Source organism: Gossypium hirsutum, chromosome A13, assembly GCF_007990345.1.
Source record: "Gossypium hirsutum isolate 1008001.06 chromosome A13, Gossypium_hirsutum_v2.1, whole genome shotgun sequence".
In the NCBI taxonomy this organism is placed as follows: Eukaryota; Viridiplantae; Streptophyta; class Magnoliopsida; order Malvales; family Malvaceae; genus Gossypium; species Gossypium hirsutum.
In genome coordinates, this window is record NC_053436.1 from 100,626,237 (window position 1) to 100,642,232 (window position 15,996).

The 15,996-nt window shown below is 36.5% G+C and overlaps 1 protein-coding gene and 1 non-coding gene across 2 annotated transcripts; both read right to left on the minus strand.

The window, feature by feature from the left end:
- Window positions 1-5,290: 5,290 nt before the first annotated feature.
- On the minus strand, window positions 5,291-9,083 carry LOC107894765 (benzyl alcohol O-benzoyltransferase). Its single transcript, XM_041084806.1, has 2 exons — window positions 8,619-9,083; window positions 5,291-6,226 (listed from the first exon to the last, which is right to left on the minus strand). Exons 1-2 carry the CDS (start codon window positions 8,988-8,990, stop codon window positions 5,291-5,293), a joined length of 1,308 nt encoding a protein of 435 aa, XP_040940740.1. The 5' UTR covers window positions 8,991-9,083.
- A 2,701-nt stretch (window positions 9,084-11,784) lies between these two features.
- LOC121213130 (small nucleolar RNA R71) lies at window positions 11,785-11,890 on the minus strand. The gene has a single exon (XR_005908499.1). It is a non-coding gene; the product is annotated as a small nucleolar RNA R71 (small nucleolar RNA).
- Between the last annotated feature and the right edge of the window lie 4,106 nt (window positions 11,891-15,996).

Genomic DNA, 15,996 nt, shown 5'->3' on the forward strand with positions numbered 1-15,996 from the left:
TTGTAGTTTTCTAGGCCTTGTGGGGTATTATCGACACTTTTTTGAGGGGTTCTCTCTTATTGCAGTTCCTTTAACTAAGCTTTTACACAAAGGGGTTCCTTTTGTTTGGACTGATGCGTAGCAGTCGAGCTTCAAGAAGCTCAAGTCTGTTCTAACTCAGGCTCCTGTTCTGATATAGCTTGAATCTGGAAAAGAGTTTGTAGTATACAGTGATGCATAGCATGTCTGTTTGGGATGTATACTGATGCAAGGTGGTAAGGTTGTGGCTTATACATTTCGCTAGCTTAAGACACATGAGGGGAATTATCTGACTCATGATCTAGAGTTTTTTCATTGTAAATATGTTGGCACTATTTGTATGGTAAGAGGTGTATTATTTACTCTGATGACAAGAGCCTTAAGTATCTCTTTACCCGGAAGGAGTTGAATCTTAGACATCATCGATGGATTAAGCTGCTTAAAAATTATGACTGCACGATAGAGTATCATCTCGGTAAGGCCAATGTGGTGACCGATACTCTAAGTCGTAGAGCCATGTTCGATTTGAGAGTGATGTTCGCTCTACTTAGTCTGTTTGATGATGGGAGTCTGTTAGCTGAGTTGCAAGTTAAGTCGACTATGATTGATTAGATTCGATATAAGCAGTTGGGGGATGAGTCTCTGGGTTTGCGGTTTTATTAAATGGAGAGTGGCAGTACTTCAAACTTTGGGCTGAATAGTAGTGGGGTTTTATGTTTATGGAGTCTAATCTATGTGCTGAATGACTTTGATTTGAGGCAGTCAATTTTGAGGGAGGCGTATAGTAGCCCTTATGCTATACATCTCGGTGGTAATAAGATGTATTGTGATCTTCGTGAGTTGTACTGGTAGCTAGATTTGAAGCGTGAGGTTACGGATTTCATTACTCATTGTCTGACGTGTTAGCAAGTTAAGGCTGAGCAGCAATTACCTTCAGGTTTGCTCCAACCTATTAAAATTCTCTTATGGAAATGGAAACAAGTAACGATGGACTTTGTTAGTAGGTCATCATGGATCGATTGACCAAGTTCGCTTATTTCATTCCGGTTCAGACGAATTTTTCTCTGTTGAAATTAGCAAAGCTCTATTTCTCCGAGATTGTAAGATTGCATAGGGTTTCTGTTTTGGTTATTTCTGATAGAGATCCTCGTTTCACTTCTTGGTTCTGGAAGAAATTGCATGAAGCTCTGGGTTTGAGATTGGACTTTAGTACTGCGTTCCATCCTCAGATTGACGGTTAATCTGAAAGGGTGATTTATATACTGGAGGATATGCTACGAAGTTACGTGATAGATTTCTGAGGTAGTTGGGAGGATTATCTGCCGCTAGCTGAGTTCACCTACAATAACAGTTTTTAGTCTAGCATTCAGATGACACCTGACGAGGCTTTGTATGGTCATAAGTGTCGTACTCCACTATGTTGGATTGAGTTGGGTGAGCGTCGGGTTTTGGGTCTTGAGTTGGTTTTTTAGACCGAGGATAAATTAGATTAATTCTGGATCGTCGAAGACAGCCTCTGATAGATAGAAATCTTATGCAGATCTAAAGAGGCGAGATTCAATGGAGGATTGAGTGGAGGATTTTGTGTTTCTTAAAGTTTTTCCATGGAAGAAAGTTCTGAAATTCGGTCGTAAGGGCAAGTTAAGCCCTAGGATATTGGGCCGTATCGAATTCTGAAGTGTGTGGGACCAGTCGCTTATTAGTTGGAGCTACCTCTAAAGTTTGACCATATCTACAATGTATTTCATGTTTCAATGTTGAGGCAGTATCGGTCGGATCCATCTTATGTGGTTTCTGTTGAGGAAATCAACGTTAGACCAGATATGACTTTTGAGGAGCAGCCGGTTCAGATTCTAGATTGAGATGTTAAGGTTTTGAGGAGGAAGTCCATTCCTTTAGCGAAGAATCTGTTGCAGAATCATGGTATTGAGGAGGCCACGTGGGAACTTAAGGACTAGATGCCCTAGCAGTATCCTTATCTATTCAGATCAGGTAAATTTCAAGGTCAAAATTTCTTTTTGGGGGTAGAGTTGTAATGTTCTTAATAATTTAATTCTTCTTCTGTGAGTATCTGACATAAATATGTAAGTGCTTTAGTGGTTGAGTATTTTGAGAGTGTGTGGGAGGTCTTGGGTTCAAGTCCCACTTCTATCAATTTTGTTAACTTTTGGATCTAAGCCTTATCCTTGTTCAGTGGGCTTATATTAAATTGCCTATAAATTCATATTAGAATAAGCCTACTGGTTCGACTGGTAAGGGGGTGGTGTGCTGGAGGTTATGTGTTCAAATCTCTGTGCAAGCATGAATGTTAACTTTTGCTCAGTTTTCAGATAGAGTTTTAGTGGAGTTAGACTCTAAGGAGTTGGTTGTTAGTTGGTTAGTGGGGGAGAAATATGAAGGATTTGGGAGTTATCCTTGATTTTTTTTTTATTATTCTTTTGTTTCAAGATTTTCTCTCTCCTCTCAAAACATTCTAATGCCAATTCTTCTTTGTTCTCTATCATTTTCTTTACACGAACGCACACGGACAAGTAAAAACATAGGCCGAGTTTTTACAAACTTGGTTCAAATACCACTAAATGTAATACCATAAAACTCGAACTAGAAGTTTAGGGTGAATCCCAGAGGTTACATTGATCACCAAAGTGATTTGGCAATCTTACGAAACACGTCAAAGTAACATAGTTTGTTAAATCTAAATTTAACTGTTTAACAAATCCAACCATTTATTATCTTCGAAAAAAATAGAAAACGTCAAATTACGACAATAACGTTCAGAATTATAATTCTATAGTTTCCAAAGTTTAGTCAAAAAGGTACTTTACAAAAATAATCCAAAGTTAAGTTTTCAGAAGTTCAAAATGAAAGTTAAACCATAGTTTTTATTAAGTCTTACGGTTCAAAACAGTCTATCAAAATAGGAACTGAAAAGATCACTTATTAACTTATTTTTGAAACGTGACTGTTCAAGACCTCTGGCATGCCGAGTCCAGCAACAGAACGCGAGGGTACTTGAAAAGGAAAAACTAAGGAGGTGAGCTACACGAGCTCAGTGCGAGTCCGAAACATAACAAATGACAAAGTTACAAAACAAAATTTTAGATAGAGGTTCTATAGCGAAACGTACTTACAACGCAACTACAAACAGGAATGTACACATGGAACCAATGTTTCAATAACAACTAACAATCAAAGAAAATTATATAATTGTAAATGTACCTTTTAGACAAACAGATGCAGATAATATGTAACAAGTCAGAAAATAATCCCACCTATCCAACCAAACACCTTTCCGATCCCCATTTACACTACGTATAAGCTAGTCAAGCTCAACCAACTATGCACACTATGTAGGACCTCGAAAGGCCCATCCAACCCTACACACACATATGTGGACTAGGCCACTCAAATAATAATATGCATGAGAGCTGACATATGTGCAGTACAGAGCGGTAAACCGCTATACTGAAGAAATGTAGTTGAAATTGCCAAATCAGAACAAAATCAAACCTCCTTCTCTTTACAACCAACCCCAAAAACTTTATGCAAATGCATGTATGAAATCAAACTTACAGAAACAGTAAACAAATCGTACAGACAGTCAGATAGAATCAGAAATGCAGACTCCCAATAGACCAGATTCAGAATTAGATATCACGATACTTAACTACTAGTCAATATCACATTAACAAATCATCAAACTAATGTAACGATTACATATAATGTATACATTTGAGCGAAAACCGAGTCTCAACCATCCATACTAAGGCCTAGCCAAGGGTCAGAACATACAGACTAATGAATAGATCAAAAATCCAACACAAAACCACTATTTGCAAAATAGGGCTGCATAGCTATGTACCTCGACAATGTGGAAGTGCCTAGGCCATGTTGGAGGTTAACATGCCCATACGAAGGAGGTACACATCCATGTGAGGAAGCACATGCCCGTGTGAGAGGAGGCATACGGTCGTGTGTAGGTGACATACGCTCGTGTGTTCAGGGAACATGGTCGTGTGGATAGCCCATGTAACTCTCTGTCCATTTGTACTAAATTAAGATGCAGGATAGACACGGCCGTGTGAAAATCTCACACGCTCGTGTACCCATGGGACACGGTCGTGTGTCCAAGACACACGCCTGTGTGAAAATCGATAAAGAATCCCTAAATCCCCAAAATTAGCCACACGATCATGTGGCACTAAAATCATCCCAAAACTCTAATCCCCAATTCCACAAGGCTGTGTGAAGTGGCACACACCCGTGTGGCCTCTCATGTGGTCATGAAACCACCCTAAAATAGCCTGAAAATTGAGTTTTTCGATCACAAAATCGACCCCAATCAAGGCATTTTAGAAACCAACCATAACACACTAAATTTCAGGTAAGTATAAATGACCAAGCCTTAGTTGCTCAATTACCAAAACACAAAAAAGATTATCGAATTCCACAACAAATTGGTACCAAATTACATAGTTCAGAACACATGAAATTACCGAATTTCACAAAAGTGAATTAAAAATTCACAAATAAATTTAAAGAGGTTTGGATCCCACACCTGATTCGATCAGAACACTCAGAAATCAATTAATGCACGTCGACGACCACAACACGAACTTGAATTTTTTGTCAACGAAAAGTGCAAATGAATTAGCAACAACCAAATAGGAATAGGATAGCACCCAGACATCGACTTGACGACAAGGAAACAGAAGTTTTTCGATACCACAAAAAATAGATTTTTTTCAAAAGAAAAAAAAGAAAAACAAAGGAAAACAATTGTTAGGAATGGAGGAAAGGAGACCATACTGAAAGAGAGGAGAGCGTGAAAAAACTAAAAAAATTATAATAAAAATAAAAATAAAAATAAAAATAAATAATTAGTTTTTAAAACTTAAAACAAATTTAAAACTTTAATAAAAATAACTCCCCAAACACACACATGAGGACTCGAACCCAAAACCCCAAAGTAAACTAACATACAACCAACCACCAAACCAACAAGCCCATTCTAACATTAAAATGTGAAAACTAATCCAATTACTCGACCTACTCATTGACCCTTACTTTAACCCTCAAATTTTCTAACTCTAAAATCTGGGGTGTTACATAGGAAAATATAAAGTACGATAATATAATGTTTAGGCTTGACCTAAACCTAACCTATGAGCATTTCTACTTGGAGTAAATTTAATAAAATCTAATTGAAATGAACTAAATGCTGCAATTGAATTCAATTCTTTATTTCCCTTTATTTTCTCATCCATTTCTTTTACAAAGCAGAAGAAATTGAATTTGATTTACTCTTTTTACCCTCACTTGCCTGGTGCTTCAACAGGTTCTCCAATTCCTTAGCAAACCTTTCCACCGCTGGAGCTGGCAAACAAACTAATGCCACTCTTCCAACTTCTCCTTTTGTATTCTTGGTTGGCATTAACAAGCTTATCAACCCAACCGCTATCATTGGCCCTCCAAACACAGCCTTACCCCATCCGAAATCTATATCTTCCAATCCGGCCTTTGTTAAATCTGATATCATGTACGTACCAATAAAATTCGGGATATGGATTTGTTTACCCCAAGCCACCATTAAAGCTGCCACAGATTTCACATATTCCTCTGTCACACTTGCTTTCGCTTGTTTTATTAATTCCATTACATACCCTAATGGTTTCCCATGGAGACTTTTAACTGTTGTTATTGCTGCTGGAAAGACAAACACATTCCCGTAATATCCAGATGGGAATGAGGGATTGAATTTAGAGCGTGCATTAACAACGCATAACATGCGTACCTCTTCATCAGGGTCAAGATTTATAGCAAGGGTTCGACAACTCCATAAACAAGCCGTTATGAGTTCAAATGTGGTACAACGGCGAAGGTAGGGAGGTAGGAGGCTACGAAGAAGTGAAACTTCTGCAAAGCTAAAGGAAAAGAAATGTTGAATCGGATTGTCAAGTGGAAAGATGGTAATGGGGGTGGTGACAGGGGCTTCCATTTCATCATACTCGCGGTGGGTAAATATGATTCGTGCCGGGTGTCGAGCATCTAAGAGATGTCTTTCCCAAATGGGTGAGATCAGGTGAGTGGTTACGCCTCGTGCCATTTCACCCAGGGTAAAAAGGAATTGTGCTAGGCCAGCTCCATCACTCATGACATGGTTGAGACGGAGTGCGAAGATGAAACCACCGCATTTCAACCGCGTTACCTACTAAGCAATAAACTAATCCTAGTTAATTAACTTCATAAAAGAAAATGTTAGGTTATTAACTAATATGAAAAAGGAAAAGGAATAAATGGTGACAGACGAAACCACCACAGCCTAATTAATTGCATCCAATTAAATTTGTGTTGTCCGCCTAAGTTGGATAAATACCAAAATTATACATGAATTATGATTTAATTTGTAATTGTATGTATGAATTTTGATTTTGTACAATTTTATACATGAAATTTTTGTTTGATCCAATTCTTGTAAATTATGAACACAATTGTTGATATAACATCATTTTATATTTATATATTGCATACATAAGTAATTATATTTATCTAATATAAAAATAAATTGATGTATTTATTTTTTTAAATGTGTATGATTAAATCAAAATTAAAGTTTCAAGTATACATTTGAGCCATAATTAGAGTTTCATGTGTATAATTAAACCAAATTAAAATTCATATATATAATTATACATTAAATCAAAGTTTATGTATAATTTTAAAATTTATACCATCTAATTTATTTAAAATTTCTTTTTCATTTACTACATCCTTAGAGGACATGCGTAGAGTTTTAAAATTCCAATATAAATTTATCAAATAATTTTTGGTTAAAAAATGTTTCAAATTTATCAAATATGTAATTAATATAATATCTATTGGCTTAATTTTATAATATTTAACAAAAATGAATAAATTAAAGTTGAAATCTCACTAATTACAAATATTTTCTTTTAAAAGAAAAAGCATTTAGCAAGTTAAATAAATTTTATATTGATTTAAGATTTCACTCACCTAATAAATTTTTATTTAATCAAATTTATTTGACTTTTATCTATCACATATATATGATCACCCGTTCAAAAAGAATGCTTGATTATTCTTTTGGATTTTATTTTTGCAACTGCATATACATGGATATATATATATATACACACTATATTTCAAGGGGTTGATTGAGTTGGTATCTTTTTATCAACTACGTAAAATTAGAATTTTTTTTTATATTTTCATATAAAATCTAGATGATGGGGTTGGAACTTAAAATATCACGACTTTTAATATTTTAATTTTATCATTTCAACAAAAACTTTATTTGTCTTTTATATAATTTTTCTATATTTTTTTTGTATAAATATATTTATTAGATAATTTTTTACCTACATCGTGAGTGTGTCATAATGTAGTATGTATGTGTATATATATACACACTATTATTTAAGCATTTAATGAGTTGATGTAATGAGTAGGTCGAGCACAGACTCAATTAAGAAAATTATAAAAATATTTTTTCGTATTTAAAATAAGTTATAAAAACATGCATACGGAGAGACATAAATCCACACCAAATACATTAATAAAATATTTAATTTATCACTAAATCGAAATTTTATTTTAATTTTTATACATATTTTACTATACACACCTAATTATATAGGTTATTAAGTTTTTCTTTTCTTATACAAGATATATTATGGCAAATCAAAATAAAGTATGCTGCTGGTACAAGTGCGAGATTAGATTTATTTGAAGACTTTAAATGTTTTTATATAAAGATTGTAGTTAGGTATAATATAGAACTAAAAATGTTTGAGATTTGAATATTAAAGTCACTTCTTAAAAGTGATTAGATAAATTAAACTAATCTCAAGTTTACTTCAACTTAAAATTAATGTCTTAGCACTACGTTTAATAAGAGTGTGAAAATATTGTAATCCACCTTGATCTCAGTACACTAATTAACACTAATCATTTATCTAATTGTGAAATTCCGTCCAAGATATTATATAAATTTTCCATTAAAAAGATTAAATATCATATGACTTCTGTCACCCAAACTTTTGACGGTAAGTTTTACAAATTTTTTTATGTCAAGGGTAAAGTACAGTTTCATTTTGTTCACCTAGTTATTAATTTTTTTATTTAATAATTTAATTTTTTGAAATTAAATATTTTAGTTATTTTTACTGTTAATTTATTAACGGAAGTATAACATAGGCTTTTTTTTTATTGTTCTAATGACAAATTTAGCGTTTTAGATCTAATTCTAAAAATTATAAAAATATTTAAAAAAATTTAAGAAAATTTTTATATATACTTTTTTTAAAGTTTTGTAATTTTTATTTACTTTTTCTCATCAACCATGCCCGTTTTCTCATCAATCAAACACATGAAAAACTCATAAATTAAAGATATTTTTTTATTCAATCTCTTTTAATTTATTCTCTTTCTTTTTTTTTCTTTTCCTATATTGTTTATCTCAAAACTTAGAAACCCAAAAAAATGCAACAATAGAGATAAGATTGTTGAATTTAAAAAAAAAAAAGAAAAACTCTCACATACACATTGTCATATAGCATAATTAATTGGAACATTATTACCTGAATCAACAGCAATGCGCAATTCAGCATCCCTTCAGAACCAGGAATATTATAAAGGAGCTCATCGAAGCAAAGGAATGGATGGCGAAGTGGTTCACCAAACTGTTCAAGTGTAACATCAGCATCGGCTTTTATAAACATCACACCCTCACCGGTGCAATCCACTATAAGCTTACCATTAGCCCCTTCTCTTAATCTACCTGCAAATGGATAATAACACACTAGGGTTTGTGCAAGTGCCTCCCTAATAACCTCAGCTGGATCTTTTCCTTCCATGGAAGGTTCATATTGATAAAACTTGATTAGCAGAACTTGAAACCGCAAACTCGCTTGATCATCAATGTCCGATAACAGTTTTTGTTCACGTGGCATAGGCTTAGCAGGAGCAACAAGTTGTGGTTCACAACGTCAGACAGTGAACTTAAGGGGAATGCTGCAAGGTGCTGCCATGACACAAGGATGTGAGATAATAGAAAAAGAATAGCAAGTATTTGGTCTTAATGAAGTGTTTGAAATGTTTTATATAGGAACCAAAGTGTAGAAATTTGAAGTTTATTTTAGGGTAAATTATACCAACTGTCACTCAACTTTGGGGTAGCTGACAAAACAGTCACTCAGGTTTCAATTCAGTCACTCAACTTTCAAAAAATAACAAAACAATCCTTTTAATCAATTTCCATTACAGACGTAACGAAAAGTTGACATGTCATTTAACTGGCCACGTTGGCATCCTAGTTGTCGTTTAAATTATACCAATTGTCCCTCAATTTTGGGGTAGCTAACAAAACAGTCACTCAGATTTCAATTTAATCACTCAACTTTCAAAATTTTAATAAAGAAATAGAGTAAATTGAAGGGAAAAAACCAATTATGTCGTTGAATTCATGATTGACATGTTTGCCCGTATTGAGATGACTATCACCTCGTGATACGTGTCCAATCACCTTTTCTTCATCCTATCATTATAATTACAATAGTCAATTTTGAAGAAATTTATTTTACATAGTAAATAGGGGCGAAGTCAAAAAATATTTAGGGAATTAAAATTAAATTGTAATTTTTAATAGTTTATATCTTTATAGTTTTTAAAAAATTAAATTAAATTTTTATCATTTTTAGAAGGGACTAAAGTGTAGTTTTATATTTACTAATTTAAAATTTTTAAATTTTTAAAAGGCCTAAATGGATCATACATGTAAAATTTAATAACTAAAAAAAATTCAGAAACAAATGAAAGAAAGAGAGGACCGAATTTTTATGTGAATTTTATATATTTATGTACCATCTTGCAGCCCACACGGCCGTGTCAATTTGGCAGAATCGAAGCACGATTCACACGAGCAGACCACACGACCGTGTCAATTTGGGAGGCTCGAACATAGCCTAAAGTAATCGCACACGGGCATGTCCCTGTCGAGCCCAAGTTGAGTCCAATTCGAAAAAAGGCCATTTTTGAGGGCTCATAGGCATTCCAAAGCCTATAAATACACCCTAGAGGAGGAGGAAAAGGGAGACGGAGAAGGGGGTAACGAATTACTCCAAGGAAGCCGATTGATCCATCTCGAAAGCTGGATTCATCGTTAAGACTGAAGATCTCTCCTCAATTTCCCTTCAGGAGTTTTGGGTTTTCTTTATGTTTTGTATTCTTTATTCTTCTGAGATGTTTTCTTATTTAGTTATGAACTAAAACCCCTAAATACCTAAGGGGAATGAAACCTAAGACGAATCTTGTTATTATTTTCTGAATCGTATGATACATATTTAACTTGTTCTTAATTATGTGTTCTTAATTCTTGTTTTGATATCCTAGGATACTGATTCAAGACATATTCTTATTCAGAAGAGGAATAGACCTTATCTAAGAGTACTTTTTTCATAATTAAGTGGAACTGATTGCGCGCCTAGACATACGGTGACAAGATTTTGCCGGATTAGGGTGAAACCTAATAAAGGGATCCATAGATCGAGTTAATGCAACCCTAGAGTGTTAATTAGAGAACAGTCTCGGTTAATCAATCTAGGGATTAGACATTATTAGTCTTGAATAGGGATAATAACATAACTTAGGGATCTCTACGGAACAAGTTGAATGAATAAATCATCCGATTCGGAGCCAGAATAACAAGTAAAGTCTAGGTGGATTTTTCCTTAGGTATTGTCTTAAGTCAATCGATTTTCCCCAAAAGCAATTCCCCAATTCTTTTCTCTATTCGTTCTTAGTTTAGATAATTAGTTAATTAAAACAAAACCTCTTTATTCTTAGGCTAGATAATAAAAAGACAGTCATTACTAGTACTTTTAGTTCCTTTGGGTTCAACAATCCAGTCTTGCTAAAACTATACTACTGTTCGATAGGGACACTTGCCTACATCGCGATAATAGTTAGTTCAAGAACGAGTAATTATAAATATTTAAAACCTATCATGAAATAACGCGATCAAGTTTTTGGCGCCGTTGCCAGGGAACTGAAATATTAGGAACGCTCAATTTTTATTGCTTTAACCATTTATTTTTTTTGCAATTTAATTTAATTTTATTATTATTATTACTAATTAATTTACTTTTTCTTTCTCTTGGCAGGTTTTTATAGTTTATGACTAGAAGAAACCTGTCGGGACCATTACTTTTTGATGAAGAAATCGATCGTACAATTCGCAGAAATCAAAGAGAAATAAGGCGCAACTTAAGATACACAGAGAACGAGCAAGAAGATGATACTCAACCCTCAATCGAAGAGATGGCTGAAAACCAAGGCAATCAGCTACCTCCTGCAATTGCGGGTAATCAAAATCCTACTTCACGCACTATGTATGATTATGCTAAACCTTCTTTAACAGGAACTAAATCTAGCATAGTTAGACCTGTTGTAGCTGCAAATACTTTTGAATTAAAACCTAACATTATTCAAATGATACAAAAATTTGTTCAGTTTGATGGTTTGCAGGATAAGGATCCCAACGCTCATTTAGCCAACTTCTTAGAACTATGCGATACATTTAAAATTAATGGTGTTTCTAATGATGTCATTCGTATTCGGTTATTCCTTTTTCATTGAGGAACAAAGCTACACAGTGGTTGAACTTGTTACCACGAGGGTCAATTACTACTTGGGAACAAATGACCGAAAATTTTATACTAAAATACTTTCTGCCGGCTAAAATGGTTAAATTACATAATGATATCTCTTCTTTTGTGCAGATGGATTTAGAAACGCTCTATGATGCATGAGAGAGATACAAGGACTTACTGAGAAGCTGCCCTCACCATGGGTTACCGCTTTGGCTCCAAGTACAAACATTCCACAATGGTCTGAATCCTTCGACTCGGCAAATGGTTGACGTAGCTGCTGGCGGAACCATCAACAATAAAACACCAAAAGATGCCTATGAGTTTATAGAGGAGATGTCACTGAATAACTATTAGTGGCAAGTTATGAGGACAAAGCCAACGAAAACAGCCAGCATTTATAACGTCGATTCGGTCACCATGCTCTCTAAAAAGATTGATTGTTTTCTTAGTTCTTCACAGGTTCACCCAGTAATGCAGTACGAAGCAAGTGGAGGTGGAACAACCAATTCGGAATATCAACCTTATGCCTACAACATGGATACGAGCAATTAAATTACATGGGTAATAATCCTCGACCTCAAAACAATCCATATAGTAACACTTATAATGCAGGTTGGAGGAACCACCCCAATTTCTCGTGGGGCAGTCAAGGAAATCAAAGACCACAACATCCTCTAGGCTACCAACAACCACCCTACCAAAAGAAAAATAAGCCAACCCTTGAAGAGATGCTCTCAAAATTCATATCAGTGTCAAAAACTCGTTTTCAGAACACTGAGACAGCACTTAAAAATCAACAAGCGTCAATCCAAGGGCTCGAAACTCAGATAGGCTAGCTTTCCAAACTAATCTCCGAACGACCACAAGGTAGTTTGCCAAGTAATACTGAACCCAACCCAAGGGAACAGCTCAACGCAATTAATATCCAAGATGACGAAGGAGTCGTTTAGCCTGAACCAGAACCGAGGCAAGAAACTGTGGTAAGCAAAGGTCAAGGTGAGGTAGATTATAGTAAAAACAAACCAGTGTCTATCGAATAAAAACCTCATGTGCCATACCCCAACGCGACAAGGAAAGACCGCACAGATGAATAATTTGGTAAATTCCTTAAACTCTTGAAAAAATTACATATTAACTTACCATTTATTGAAGCTCTATCGTAGATGCCAAACACAATGAAATTTTTAAAGGAGCTTTTAACAAATAAGCGAAAGTTGGATGAGGCATCACATGTAGAGCTGAACGCAGTTTGCTCGACCATTCTCCAAAATAAACTACCCAACAAACTAAAAGACCTAGGGAGTTTTAAGATTCCTTGCTTAATTGGTAGTTTAGATGTTAATTATGCATTGGCTGATCTAAGGGCTAGTATCAACGTCATGCCTTACAAAATGTTTAAGCAACTAGGTCTCGGGAAACCCAAACAGACTAGGATGAGCATTTAATTAGTAGATAAAACTATAAGATTCCTTAGGGCTATTATTGAAGATATGCTAGTTAAAATTGATAAATTTATATTTCTCGTTGACTTTATTGTTCTAGACATAGAAGAGGATAGCAGCAATCCCTTAAATCTAGGAAGGTCCTTTTTAGCAACTGCTAAAACCATCATTGATGTTGGCACAGGTGAACTCACACTCCGAATGGGAGATGACACAATCACCCTTCAAGCTCGCAATTCTAGCAACACATCAGGAATTGAAGGTGATCATCTAAACCATTCTACTAAAACTAACAATATGGTGTCACCTACTTTGCAGAAAATGAGTCTGAAGGAAGCACACGAGTAGTTCTCAAGCAATAGTAGAGAACCTATTTATGAAGATCGGAGATTACAAATCGAGGAACTCGATGAATGGCAGACGCACAAACCAAGAACACCCGACAAACCAAAACTATGCCAAAACGAGCCCGATACATCTTCAAATCAGCTTAAGGTTGGTAATAAGGTCTTATTAGATGCTACAGATCCCCACATTGTCACTACCACACCGAATAAAGAAATCCCTCTTACGGTGCTCAGTATTTTTCTATTCGGTACGGTTGAGGTGGGTCATCCCAAGTTTGACACTTTTAAGGTAAACAACACCCGGTTAAAACCTTATTTTGATGAGATTGATAGCAGGAATGAGGAGAATAAACTCCTCAAACCACCATGATTATTCAACGGAGAGGTAAGTAAATCTTAAACTATAAATAAGTACTTCTCGGGAGGCAACCCAAGTACTAACAATATTAATTTCTTTAAATTTTGGTATTTAACTCCTAACTTACTAATAGAAATCTTGAATACAGGTGTTTTCGCCGAGACACGGCCAAGCACACAGGCGTGCGTAAGGCCGTGTGAAAACGGGGCAAAAGATTTCCCCTACACGGGCTATGATTAAACGCCACGACCGTGTGACATGGCCGTCGAAGACCCGTGGTTAAAACTGAGAAACTAGCACGAGCGTGAGACACGTCTATGTCTAACACCCGTGGTCGAACCTGTTAAATTAACACGGGCCTGGGGCTTACACACACGGGCATGGGAGAAGCGAACGAAGCTAGACACGGTCGTACGACACGGCCGTGTGAACCCACGCGCCCAAGGAACACGGGCGTGTACTAAATGTCAAACGCGCCCAATTTTGAAATTCGCGAATCACACGGGCTAAAATTGGGGGACACGGGCGTGTGAAATGGCCGTGTGCCTCAAAATCTATAAATACCCTGCACTATTCACTTTCTTCTCCATTTAAAAACCCTAACCGTAGCCGCTGCAACTCCACATGGCCCTTTGCCACGCCCATGCGCAGCCTTCAACTTTGTTTTTAACGCTCAATCTCTCTCCCTTAGCGTTTGTTTACTCCTTTCACTTCTATTTTACTTATCACTAATGCTTATTATTAGCATAATCTTCATTTCTTTTGAACTATTTTTCATTTTGCTCATTATTTTATCATTTAGTTTCATTCTTAAGTTAGTTATTATACATTGCATGTAAATCAAGTGATTAGGAAAGCTTCATACCCATGATTTTACCATACTCATTCTCATGATATTTTCATACCAATGTCTCTCGTGAAATTTGCATTTTTCAATTATTTATCATATATTTCATGTTGTTAGGAAAGCTTCATTCTTTTGTCTGACACATGCCATTACTACATACAATGATAAGATCACGAAATTATTATATTAGTTATGTTCGGTTGTGGACGAGTCTGCTTTTTAGTTGAAAACTGTAGTCCTTTTACTTCGACCACTCATTAAGATGACTCGATGATTCTAATTGCAGGTACCATGTCATCCTCACGTGGTAAAAAGGCCGCCGTACCAGCCTCGAAGAAGAGGAAGGGAGCGTCATCTTCCGTGGGTCCAACTGTGAAAATCCGTCACCCTCTCTTGCAGTTCCCCCGAGGGCCACAGGAAGAACTGTTCCAAATACTTCGGGCTTGACCCTTAATTGTGGGCCACTGCATCGACTGGGCTGCCATAGAACAAGTTCAGATAGCTGACGTGATTCAGGCTCTCCTAACCACTGACCCTTGAGAGCTGTTCTTCAGGATTATCGAGCCGACATACCTCGAGCTCACGATGGAACTATGCTCAATGTTCCATCTTCAGACCGTAATGACAAGGTACGATGATCCCGGCATGGTTCAATTTCGCCTAGGCGGATTAATCCGCTAGCTAAGCGTCCCAGATTTGGTGCTGCACTAGGCTTATATACGGAGGAGTTTATGGAGGAGAATGAACTACATGCTCTCAATCGCCACATAGATTTCTCTCCCTCGAAGTGCTGGCACACTTTGGCCTCTACCATGGCCTCGTACAATCCTAGCTGCTCCAAGCCATCAGTTCACCCACCATCCCTGAGGTACTTACATGCTATTTTAGTTCACACGATTACAGGGAGGCGAGAGAGCACTGGCGTCGGCAACACCCACGACGTCTACTTCTTATGGTGCATGTCGCAAGGGCACGTCATCGACCTTGCCTATTTCATCGCCCTTGAGATTTAGCACCAGACGGAGTGGTATCGGAAGGGGGTCATCTCCATTGGCCACTACGTGACTAGGCTGGCGCGACACTTCGGGCTCCTCAACACCGCAGCCCAAGAATCATCCCTTACCCTCATTGGCCATATGTTTCCACAAGGCATCTCGAGCATGCTTAGCATGAGGATGATCGAGAGGCACCGAGGAACCTACCCTCCCCAGTATCGTCTCACCCAATCTACCGAGGAGGAGGCCTACGAGAACATTCCTGATGATGTCCCCCCACAGCACGAGGACCCACCGATTCAGCCACCACCACCCTCTCG